The sequence below is a fragment of the Orbicella faveolata genome, unplaced genomic scaffold, assembly GCF_042242905.1.
Source record: "Orbicella faveolata isolate gen_17 unplaced genomic scaffold, um_ofav_v1 contig_25, whole genome shotgun sequence".
Classification (NCBI taxonomy): Eukaryota; Metazoa; Cnidaria; class Anthozoa; order Scleractinia; family Merulinidae; genus Orbicella; species Orbicella faveolata.
The window spans coordinates 2595002-2607256 of NW_028301553.1; the positions used below are offsets into that span (position 1 = coordinate 2595002).

The following is a 12255-nucleotide window of genomic DNA, read 5'->3' on the forward strand; positions in this document are numbered from 1 at the left end:
AGGCAAATATGAGGGATTACACACATGGGCAAAAGTTTTATTGCAATGACTTTTTCTGCTTGAAGTTGCGCCGTGCATAATCCGTAGTCGACACTGACTGATGGAGACCAATTATGAGTAAAGTCACAATGTTTTTGAAGAAGAGCACAGTCAAATCCTGGGGGTGGGGGACGGGGGTATTCCCAGAAAGTTGGGTGGGGGGGGGTGCAGTCCGCTTCTCAAAACCTTTACCCTATTTATGACCAAAATCTGCAATATTCCTACCCTATTTATGACCTGACCAAATATTCAATACCCTATTTATGACCTAGCCATTTAATTAAAACCCTGTTTCAGACCTGCGTTACAATAAGGTCCCTAGTTCAGACCAATGTTAAATTACTATAAACATAATTTGTGCAGGGCTCTTGCTAATTTGATTATGATGAAAAAGTGGCTTTCTTAAAAACATACCCATATCAAGGCTAGAGTGCAAAAACCATACCCTATTTATGAACAAAATGGCCAAAATAGGCTAAAATCCATACCCTATTTATAACCAAAATGGCTGAAAAACCATTCCCTTTCGGGCCGCACATACCTACATAGCTCATAAAAGGGAGTACCCCCCCCAAAACCGGGAGTTCAATGAAGTCACTTAATTAGATGTCCTTTTATGTGTCTGACTAGTTTAAAACACGTTTAAAGCCAAATAAAATAAATAGGTTGACTTAAATAAATAATTGAAATTCATTTACAAGTACTTAGAGCAGTAAAATCAAAGTTCCAGTTGAATCCACTATTTACATGTTGAACTGATGTGACTGAAAGAAAGTAAATCAGTCTAAAAAAGCAATCCTACAGTCATTTCCTCTTGAGCTTATCCTAAAGTGGTCTGACAATTAATATTGAAAGTGCTGACAGTCTATGTATGATTTGCACAAGACACTGTTACTCATTCCGGGAGAGTAATGATGAAACGCAAGTTGTGTTCAACAGAAAAACAGTTGTTTGTACTGTCAGAAGCCACTGACTACTGACAAATTCTAATGTTTCTTTTCAAGTTCAAGCCATTCAATTGGATGGCACTTTCTGTTTCATCAGTTTCCAGTATCTTGAAGTCAACATATCTTTTCCCTTGATGGTTTTGGTTAAGAAACTACCAGCCACCATTCCATTTGGCAATTGTGACGCTCCACCATTTCTTCCAAGAGGAATCACCATGGCCATATTACCTGGCTTGTATTCTTTAAGACTTTTGTTTTCATTTAGTCTTTTGATATTTTCTGCAACTACATCTGTGGAAAAAGCACAAAAGTGATGCTCATCAGAATTTGTTTATTTATTTACACATATATCATTGTTTCCCCCAAAGGCACATAGGGGCTTATCAAGGGGAATAACACATGTACAATATAACAATATTATTTTTCCTTTATTTATCAAGGCGGATTATACATGTACAACATAACTGCAATTTTTACTTTATTTATTCAGGCTCACACAAAAAAAACACACAAACAACACCCAGAAACTGCACTGAAAAGAACGAGTTGCATATTATTTCAACTATCAAACAGTGGCCACCAAAAAGCGATTAGTATTAATTATAAAACTTTGTACTTCTCAAAAAGAAAGCACAGTTGACATCAAACAAGTTAGAGCCAGTTTTTTGTAGCCTGACAGAAACAGCAAGCTGAGGCTTCTCAAAACAATATTTAAGAAACAGAAAACATGTTCTGTGTTTCTATCAAGATTTAGTATAAATCTACTAGTGTTCTATCACAAATGCTGTTCTCTGATTGGTTATGCTATTCATGTTCTATTCTGTTGTAGATAGTTAGTGACCTAGCAGGGTGTGCTGGGGGCCACTTCTTTGTGCTTTCAAAGTGTCTTTGAAGAAGATTTAGATTAAATTTTTGAACGACTAGTAGATTTATACTATAACAATTAGATTATTTGCTCTTGATTTCTATGCGTGATACTTGACTCGGGCTGTGCTCTCATCAACTATCAAATACGAGCGGAAGTTTCAGAGAACCAGAAATTTTGTGGGAACAAGAGCTGAGGCACAAGTGTTTTTACAGCTCTTGATTTCTATGTGCGATAGAAATCTTGAGCTCATAATCTAATTGTGAAATAGAAACATGAGTGGTTTCACTTTGAGTGAACAAGAAAAGTTGTGGGAACACGAGCCCACTGGTGAGCGTTTCTACAACTTTTTCACGTTGTACAGAAAATTCCATGAGTGGTCAACAAATGTAAATTCCACAAATGTAAATTCTCTCTGCTTGAGCCATCATTATGTCAACAGCTCGTGGTAGTTCTGTGTTTCTATCAAGTTTTGGTATAAATCTACTAGCGTTCTATCGCGAATGCCGTTCTCTGATTGGCCACCCTACTCACCATCTATTCTGTGATAGACAGTGAGTAACGCAGGGCTCAAAAAATATTTGAATTCCAGCTTGCCCCATGGGCAAGTAACTCTCAAATACTGCTTGCCCAGGGCACTTCCTCACTTGCCCAAGTTCTCAAAGTCCTTAATAATTCATGAAACCAGAAATGGAAGTTATTCATTGGCATGTTCGAATGTAATAACTTGTCTGACTTGCTTGTAATCTTCTTAGTTTTGATCTGTTTCATTTACCATTTCCTGAATTGTGGGTATCTTAAAAAAAACCTTGAATCAATGTTTTCCATCTGTGGAACTGGGTTGTGTGCCACTCCTTGAACATTAAACCGCATCTCGCCTAACTCCAAAAAAATCATTTTGTAGGGAAGCGCATAAAATTAAAAACAAGTAGTAAAAAAAAAATAATTTGTTCCCCCTCTTCAGTTCTGAAACAGGCACCGTGCTGATTTTGTAAAGCTGGCAAGTGCGTATGTTTTTTCTTTTAGGTGGTTGATAAATACATAGTTTCAGTTGAGTGAAAACGTCTGCGTTTGAATGAAAAACTATTTTCGGTCAAATTTTGTGATGACTGCTAATCAATTTTTGAGTTATTTTTTTGTAAAAAAAATACCTCTTAGTCGGCGCGTTGGGTATGTTATGGACGGGTCAATGGGTGAGTGAGTGAGTGAGTGAGTGAGTGAGAGATGTATGTATGTCACACCAATCAGATTGGATCTACTATAAACAGCCAATCAAATTTCTTATTGTAAAGGTAAATGGTATGTGAGAAGATTTGATCCCGATAGAGTTCAGAACGGCCGTATTCATTCTTTTATGAAAGAGGAGGAAGTATTCATATATTGGGTTTACTTCGACATTTTCTGTGGGTTAGGCTGAGAATTTTAGTTAATGAACGAGATGAGCCTTGAGGTGTGAAACTGTTCGTGAGTTAGTAGTATGCAAATGCAACGAGATATTTTTATTTTTAGTTACAAAGGTAACTTGATACTTTTGTTTTTCACAAGGAGTAAATTCAATTAGAGGTCACGAATCGTCGCGTCTAGTTCTTAGGACATGTTTTAGAGGGTACGAGACTTTAGATTTGAAACAGTTTTAACGTTTACAATAGTAAGTGCGGGTAACGATTGTTTTCTTCTTGTTGCATGCAAATATAACAAGATATTTTTGTTTTTTAGTTACAAAGTGTAATTTGACACTCTTGTTTTTCACGAATCGTCACCACTCTTTCCCTCGAGATGTTTGCTATCTTTAGTAACAAATGGTAACTTAACACTTTTGTTTTTTATATGGGAGTAAATTCAATTAGAGCTGACAAGTTATCGGCTATTGTTTCCAGGATATTAAACAAAAAAGAAGCTTTCATTTCTGGAAGGTTTTTACGTCTCTGCAGTAGCAGTTTAATAGTTTAATTTGATGACATTCATTTCAGTCCGATATTTTTAAAGGTAAAAAGTATGAAAACTGTTCAAATGTTCTTTGAAGACTGCGTGGCACCAAGTTAAAGTGCAATTTAATTAAATCAGACTTTCAACGTGTCAGAGGTTTTTTTCTCTTTCTTTCTATTTTCGGTGAAGTTGTGTTGTGTTGTGTTGTGTAAAAAGGTAAACTTACGACTCGTATAAAATGCGAAAAAGTCTCTAAATTAAGTTGAGTATTTTTGAGCAAAAATTCCTCTTGGGGGTTGGAAGGGTTATGTGATCGATGAGTGAGGGAGTTATGCATGTGCGTGTTCACACCAATCACAGTGCGGGTTGTATCAAAGAACGAATCAAATTGCCTGTTAGAAAATAATATGGTATCTACATTAATCTGGAGACATGTCAGATTACTGTAGTTTGTTCAGTCAAACATTTTATGGCTTACTATTTAGCGATCTTACCATGACCGATGTAACATCGCAACCAAAAAAACCTTGTCAAATTAACCAAATCATTACTGTACCATGAATGCTTCTATCTCCAACACTTCACACAAAAAAATAACTCTTGCACGCCTTGCGTGCCTATGTTTTTTTAATAGTCGATGGCAGTGCCTTAAGTAAGCTTATATTTCTGTTAGAAAACTTGTATCTTTTGCGAAAGATCATGAGGGAGATTTTTGGTAGCTGGTGAGGGATTCGTTTTGCAGTAGAAATATACGGCTTCTTCTCAGGTACAGCTTCTACAGCGGTCAGTGACACAACTATGTCAAGTTTGTTCTTTTACTGTCAAACTGGTAAATGCTCACAAAAAAAAACGGCAAAATACTGCTGAAATTTTAAGAAATAAACAGAGCATTTTCGTGCTGGTCACAGTTACTTTTAGTCGTGGAAAGAACTTTGATCAGGGCAGATTTTGATCATATGCTAGGTAACCACGTCTGAACTGTGAACATGTGCCATGCAATAACCAAAACAATGCTATGACTTGTAATTTTTGTCAAGACCCATCTAAACACTTTCCATGTGCCAAAAATTTAGTCGTTACAAAGTCGTTATCAAACATTTACTGGTAGTTGGTGGACGGCTTGCCTGGGTTCTTGCCCATGGGGCAAGTGAGGAGGGAAAGTTACTTGCCCGAGAGAAAATTGTACTTGTCCTGGATAAGCGGACAGGGTTTTTTTCTGAGCCCTGTAACGTAGCAGTGTGCCCTTGTTAACAAAATAGCGGCCACTTCTTGGTGTTTTTGAAGTGTATGTGAAGAGGATTTTGATAAAGTTTTGAATGACTAGTTGATTTATACTAAAACAATTAGATTATTCACTCTCAATTTCTATGTGTGATAGTTGCCTCGGGCTGTCCCCTTGTCAACTATTGTGTAATAGAAACCTCGAGCTCATAATCTAATTGTTTAATAGAAACACAAACTTAAACCAATCAGTATGCATATTTTCTTTGAGCTCTTTTCTAACGGTCAATAAAGAATGCAGATTTAGCATTGAAGTTTTTTTTCAGATTATGATAGTGAATAAGCCATTGAAATAAAATCAAACTGCTCTGGCAAATTTTGAGCCAAATACCACCAAACATACATTTCTATAAAGTCAACTTCTAACCGGGAGGTTAGAGCGCCAGACTTGAAATCTCCATCCGACCACAAGTTGGTGTTGGTATGGTAGTCCTGAGCTCAAATCCTTGGAGTAGTTAAATTGGATTTTTAGCCAAGTTATGTTCAGTTACATTATTTTTACCAGTGTTTGTTTCCAGTGGCCAAGTTATAGATATTTGTTTTATTAATAAAAATTGCAAATTAAGCTCTTCAAAACATTATTTTGTGACATATCAATGAGCTCAGGATGTTTTAAAGGTTCAAATTGAAAAAAATTATAGACTTTTAGTTTTGTAAACATTACAGAGAATTCAGTTGTAAACATAAATCACAAACTGCACTTCCATTTAACCTACTTTTCACTTTCTTGCTCCCTTTTTATAAAACCATTGTGTCATCACTAAGCAGAATTAACTCACCCGCCTGCATCCCAGCAATGTAAGCCAATTTTAACACAAGAGTATTGTTGCAGTCCCCAATGGCAAATACATCTTTTATTTCTTCTACTTGTAAGTATCGGTCAACTTTTAGACTTCCATTCTTTTCCATCTTGTCTGAGAGCTTGGATTGATAAGCAATAGAGTTGACCTTCAGACCTGTACAGCGGAACACCATGTCTGTTTCAACACTAGTCCCTTGGTCTGTAGTCAGCGTCACTGGCCCAGTGATCCACGGCTTTTCTGAATCAAACTGGCAACAAAATACAGAACAATTTTACGAGGAACTATTGATGAAAGGCGTTTTCCTCCTTTTAATCTCGACTTCTGGCAATATCTGCTTTTGTTTTGAAATGAAAAAAGTACAGGCAGATCCAGGGAGAGGGCGAAGGAAGTTTTCACCCACCCCACTGCACAGAGAACCTGTTTGTGCAGAAGCACACCTCAGAAACCTCTTGGCCATGTTTGAGGCTTACACCTCAGACCTCATTCTTACAGCACTTTCTAACAGAGATCCTGGATCCATTTCTAGTATACAGGTCCAATCACAGGGTTCAGCAGAGTCAGATGATAAATCACTGGCACCAGCAATAAACTCTGTTTTCTCTGATATGATGCGACTAAGAGTATCTCCATAATCCTATTATAAAGTGTTCAGAAATTACTGAGTTGCTAAACTCTGGGTGCAGCTTATCTGCGAGTGCAGCTTATCGATTGGCATTTACAGTATACGGGTTATATCAGAAACTTTAATCTGATTTGCTAACGACTGAATCTACAGCACATGTAAGTTCATAAAATGCTACACAAATTTTTATAGCCATTTATGCCAAGAGTACCAACAACATCATTATTCTGAATATAATGTCCACTTGGTTTGTTAATATATATTTTCTTTACACTGTACTTACATCCAAGTCATCCAAGCCAACACGTTCTCCAAGAACTGTCTCAACCTTAAGGGCCTTTAGTCCATCTTGTATCTTTTTAATTAATTTCTGTGACAATCTGTCGTCCAAGATTTGTTCCCTATTGTGCATTAGGGTGACTTTTTTGTTTGGGTAATCAGAGGCTAGTTCACCAACCAACTCCACCCCTACAGCACCGCCACCAATGACAACGATTCTGTTACTTTTCGCCACCTGAAATAAAAAAAAAATCATATTAAGGTTTTTACACAAAATCTCCCATGGGAGGAGGTAGGGATATTTTCTTGAACTACACAATATTTAAGAACTAGAAAACATGACAATTATTGTTCCATGTTTCTATCAAGTTATAGAAACATGAGTGAAAGTTTGGGAGAACGAGAAATGCTGTGGGAACACGAGCCGACCTGTGAGTGTTTCCACAGCTTTTTCGTGTTCTCCCAAACTTCCATTCTTGTTTCTATAACTCGGTAAAAACACAGAGAACATGTTTTCTATTTCTTTTAGAAAAATCCACAATGAAAAAAAGAAAACCAAGTTGTTTTCTTTGACCATCAAAATGAAATTCTCTTTGCCCATGCCATCATTACGTCAACAACTTGTGCTAGTTCTGTGTTTCTATCAAATTTTAGACCAATCAGTATAGCATATTTTCTTTGGGCTATTTTCTAAATATAATTTATATAAACATAATCAAAAGTATGTCACATGATCATGCAAGGACATGTTTTAAGTTGATCAAAGAACTTTCAGTGAGATGGCCCTTTTAGACCCATTACATTTACTTGTACCATGAGCACTTTTTAAAGTGTATGTACATGCACCAATACAGAGTATAAAGTCTCTATTTCCATAGTCCTGTAGTTAAAATCACTCTGCATTTGAGCCTACTGTAGTACCCCATCAGACAATGTTTACATGTATCTCTGATACCATAGGGGTGCATGTACATTTATTTCCATTGTACCCCACATGTAGGTGGGGAGCTGATCCTTCATAGGGTCCCCCCCCCCCCCCCCCCCCACGCCACTGGCAATTCATTGCTGGTATCTGTTTACATTCTATACCTAAGTGAAGAGAGTCTAAGATCTTAAAAGGTCTCCTGCTTGAGAACAAAACACGACTTTATTTAGACCCCAACCAGGGGTTAAACATGGATGGCTGGATTACAAGTCTAGGTGAAAAGCTCTCATACATGATTGTATAGTAGTTACCAGTTACCACTACGTCTCTCTTGAGATTCAGAAAATGCTGTATACATGTATACAGTGAAGCACTGCTGATATGAGCAAAACAAAGCGGTGGTTGGGCTTCCACTGTAGTTACACATAGCTATCATTATTAGGAATAATGATTATCTATACCTGGTCAGCACATTCACTATAGAGTTTTTCAGCATCTCTCATGCTTGTTCCTAGAGGTACTTTACCTACAAAGGAAATCACAGAATAATGATAAGTGTAAGGTTCACAAACATACAGTATTTGCAATTATATCATGATTGCCACAAACATCACTTTACAAAATTCCCTGACTTTACCCTGATAAAATTACATGTAATATTTCCCTGACCAAATAAATACCAAATGTCAGATCTGGCAAGGGCTTCCAGCCTCAACTTACATGTACAACTGTCCTTTTCACTCATAGTCTCCTCCGCAGCCGTTATTAGGGTTGTCACGCAACGCTTCTCCCCCACTAACAGCTGCTTAAATCCGAACCCCATTTGTTTCCCTTTGTTTGGAGTTCATGTGAAAATTACAGAATGCACCAATGACGCGTTGCCCATTGTTACCTCTGAAACCAATCACGTATCAGTAGTTTGTCAATGACGTCAGTTTCCCGCGTAAACTCATCGCCTTCTTCGCAAGATGTTGCGAGACGTCCCAAAGATTTCCTATGGATCTAACTCCGAAGAAAATAGTCGAAAGCAGCTCTAGGTGCTTCATTTGTTCGTCGGCTTCCCTCAAGAATAACAAAATCTTCATTTTCGGTAAGAGTTCAGTCGACATTGCTGAAGTCATCCGATCCTCACTATCGGTGGATGTGAGTCGCTACCCAGAAAACAGCGAACTGTTCGTCTGTAGAGACAAATGCTACCAGCGTTTGATAAAATTTAATTGGGCATCGGTTAAGTTGAAGAGCTAAAGAAAGAAATCGAAGAAGTCTTCAAGGCAAGAGAAAATCTCCGCGCAAAATGCCTACTACATCCAGATGAGAATGCCGACAGAGGTGCCAAAAATACATCAACTTCATCACCTTGAAGAAAAGCATCTAAATCGCTGCGATTTGCCGATACCACTTGTACTTCTTCTCTCATTCACGAAGATTCGGATGCGTTGGGAACACCAATTTCTGCTGACAGAACGCTGCTGGGTTCCTGCTAATCACTGATTCAAAGTCATCCCTTTGGTCTGGCCTTATGCGCTTTTTCAAATGCACAACTGAATGGAAGTTCTCCCCTTCCAATGTTGACATCGACGCCGATTTCTGGCCATGGCTCTCATGATACGAGTCAAGTCAAAGTGTCCTTTAAGTATCCAAGTAAAAATGTGAACAAAACTTTATCATCGGCTTCTCAGTCCGTTGGAAAGGCCTTGGCTCATGGCGTTCCATCGCAAATCGCGGGAGCAAAAATGAATTGTCAACCACTACAACAACACAAGTGGGCGAGCTTGATAAATAAGAGATTTGCCAAAGCCTGTAGGCAGGGTCACAAAAACAGCTTTCCTATTTGAAACTATTTTTTCAATTGCCAACTTCTGATGATGATTTAAAGTGGGGATTTTGAACTTGGAAGACACCAAAATAAAGGCTTCTTTGAGCGACGCCATGTTGGTTTCACCATCAGTAGCCGATAGAACATGAGTTGTGATTGGACAATTAGTCTTCACGCGACTGCCTCAGGAATATGGAGGGAATATGTTGTGATTGGCTAATCCGCGGAAACAAATGGGGTTCCAGTTTAAGTAGCCGTTAGTGGGGGAGTAGCATTGCGTGACTACCCTAATAATGGCTGCGGAGGAGACTATTCCACTCATTCATAAAGACTGATAAGTAATCAACAGATTTTCCGTTTTCATTACGTAAAAATATCGTTGAGTTCACGGTGACCTCAAATGTTTCTTCCACCCTTCAACCGTATTAAATCAGCCATGCTAAATTATTTCCATTTTCCCTGACTTTTCTTCAAAATGTCTATTTTCCTTGACTCAAAATGATTTATTTCCTGACTTTTCCCCGACCTTAACGATTAATTTCTTTTTTCCCTGGCCATTTCCTGACCTGTGACAACACTGAATATACACTACACAGCTGATTCCTTTAAAAAAAATCAATCAATCTCAATTTATCTATCCAAAATATTACAGTTATTTAGTGTTTTGGCAAATCAGCAGCTAATTGGAGACACAATTACAATGTGTACAGTTGTATGTGACCACTTGCTACAATGTAGCTTACCTGGAAATGGTACGGATGAACCGCAAGCAAACACAAGATAGTCATAGCTGATTTCTTCACCACCAGCAAGTGTCACCGTCTTTCTGGAAATATTGCAACTCACCACTCGATCCTTCACAAATGAGCCATGCTTGAGTGTCTCCTCATAAGGAATTAGAGTCTTTTTGATAAATGCCGGCTCAACAATAGCTCGGAGAGCTCCCACATTGTGATGGAAAGCATCCTTAGGGTCGATGAGAATGACTTTGCAGTAGCTGTCAAGTTGTACAGCGAGTTGGATGCCACCATAACCGCCACCTACTATCACCACTTGACAGGCATGCTTAGGAGTGGACGATGATGAGGAAGAAGATGAATTCCCCATAATGTATCACATGAATGTGTAATGACCACTCAATCTCATGTGTACAACCTGAAAAATATATCTTATTGTTACGCTGTACTCTCTGATATTAAGGTATTGCAAAAATTATTCTTCTGCAAAATTTTGTTTTCCACATTTTGTAGAGTAATTACTGACATGCATCATATCGAACCCATATTTAAGAAAAAACCTTGCTTTTAGCAAGGTTAAATTACAATATTAAGTTCCTTCAAATAAATCAAAACTAATTGTGGGGCATTGACTGCCTATACAAAAACACCGTAACCAGAAAACAAATGCCCTCATGAAAAGAGAACACTCTAACAGTGAAATATGATTTTCAAGTACCATGAACACGTAAAACGAATTCTTTGTCCCCTAGGACCTACAAGTGCATATAGTCCATGATATATAGACTGAACTAGTGAAAAAATTAAGTGAACATGGATAGTGCCAGGTTTATCCTAAAATGATGTTACTGCTATGCAGAGAGGATGAGGTAGAGATAAATGAAATTCAAAAACAAGTTAATACTATCGATTCAGTACCTGTTGCAAAATCTCACTCTCTACATTGCAGTATTTTTAAAGCTCTTTTCAAATGTTGACTTCCCTACATTATAATTCATAAATCTTTATAAAATGCTCTGATACATAACATATGAGGTGACCTACACAAATAACTCAAACACTACTTCACATATTTGCCCAACTAATTAAATGAAGCAATTTGGATTTGATTGGATTTTCACAGTTTTTAACGCAACAAAGTCAAGTTTCTGTAGTGGTTCATAGTCTGCAACTTAAATTGTTACATTGTTTACATCTTAAAAACTTTAAGTGTACAAGAACTAACTTATCTTACCCTCTCGGAGGAAAAAAAAACATTAGTTATAGTTATTAGTTACATATTTGTGGCTACCACCTATTCACCCAGGAATCCAAACAAAAAAGCCTTGATTTACACAAATCACTGGATGCATGCATAATTTATCGTAAACGTAGGCCCGGTAAATTGAATACGAAGAAATTGAATTTTTACTTAGCGAATAGCAAAATTAACTGACTGATGCAAGTTGCCTGAAAACGTGGGGTATTTTTATCTCACGATTTCAAGAACGGAACCGCAGACTCAATATAGAACACCTTGGGAGTGCATGCATAAACTTTATATCTGTCTGCACATACATGTACGCCTTCGAGAAATCCAGATATGTTGACTAGATGAGATGATCTGTATTCTTGCTCACAAAATTTAAATCAAAAAGCAATGAATTGTTGATCCTGATTTTGACTGCAAACTCTATTCCCTTGCATTATAAATAACCCGAAAATAAGCTTAATGAGAGGCCCTTTGTAAAAAATTTTCAAGGTTTCGTGAACCCGCCTTCAAAACCTCTAGGACATGTCAGAGAAATTTGAACAATTCCTTGCACGAGAAGCTACACACTGTAAAATAATCATGTAAGGACAATGACCTTTGCAGGGAAACACCGTATGTGTAGAAACACTTCTAACTAGTCATCTCACCTCGAGTACTGCGCTTAGTTAGATCGCAGTTCATAGAACCGCCAAATTTGTGGCGATGCTTCCTCCCTTCTTCCCTCTTCCAACCTGACGACAAACTTGACAGCTCCTTGCTTTCG

At 37.7% G+C, this 12255-nt stretch overlaps 1 protein-coding gene across 1 annotated transcript; it reads right to left on the reverse strand.

Annotated features, from left to right (window-relative positions):
* Positions 1–16: 16 nt before the first annotated feature.
* On the reverse strand, positions 17–12248 carry LOC110042220 (ferroptosis suppressor protein 1-like). Its single transcript, XM_089294721.1, has 6 exons — positions 12140–12248; positions 10247–10658; positions 8149–8213; positions 6767–6997; positions 5838–6108; positions 17–1277 (listed from the first exon to the last, which is right to left on the reverse strand). Exons 2-6 carry the CDS (start codon positions 10608–10610, stop codon positions 1054–1056), a joined length of 1155 nt encoding a protein of 384 aa, XP_089150847.1. The 5' UTR covers positions 10611–10658; positions 12140–12248; the 3' UTR covers positions 17–1053.
* Positions 12249–12255: the final 7 nt, after the last annotated feature.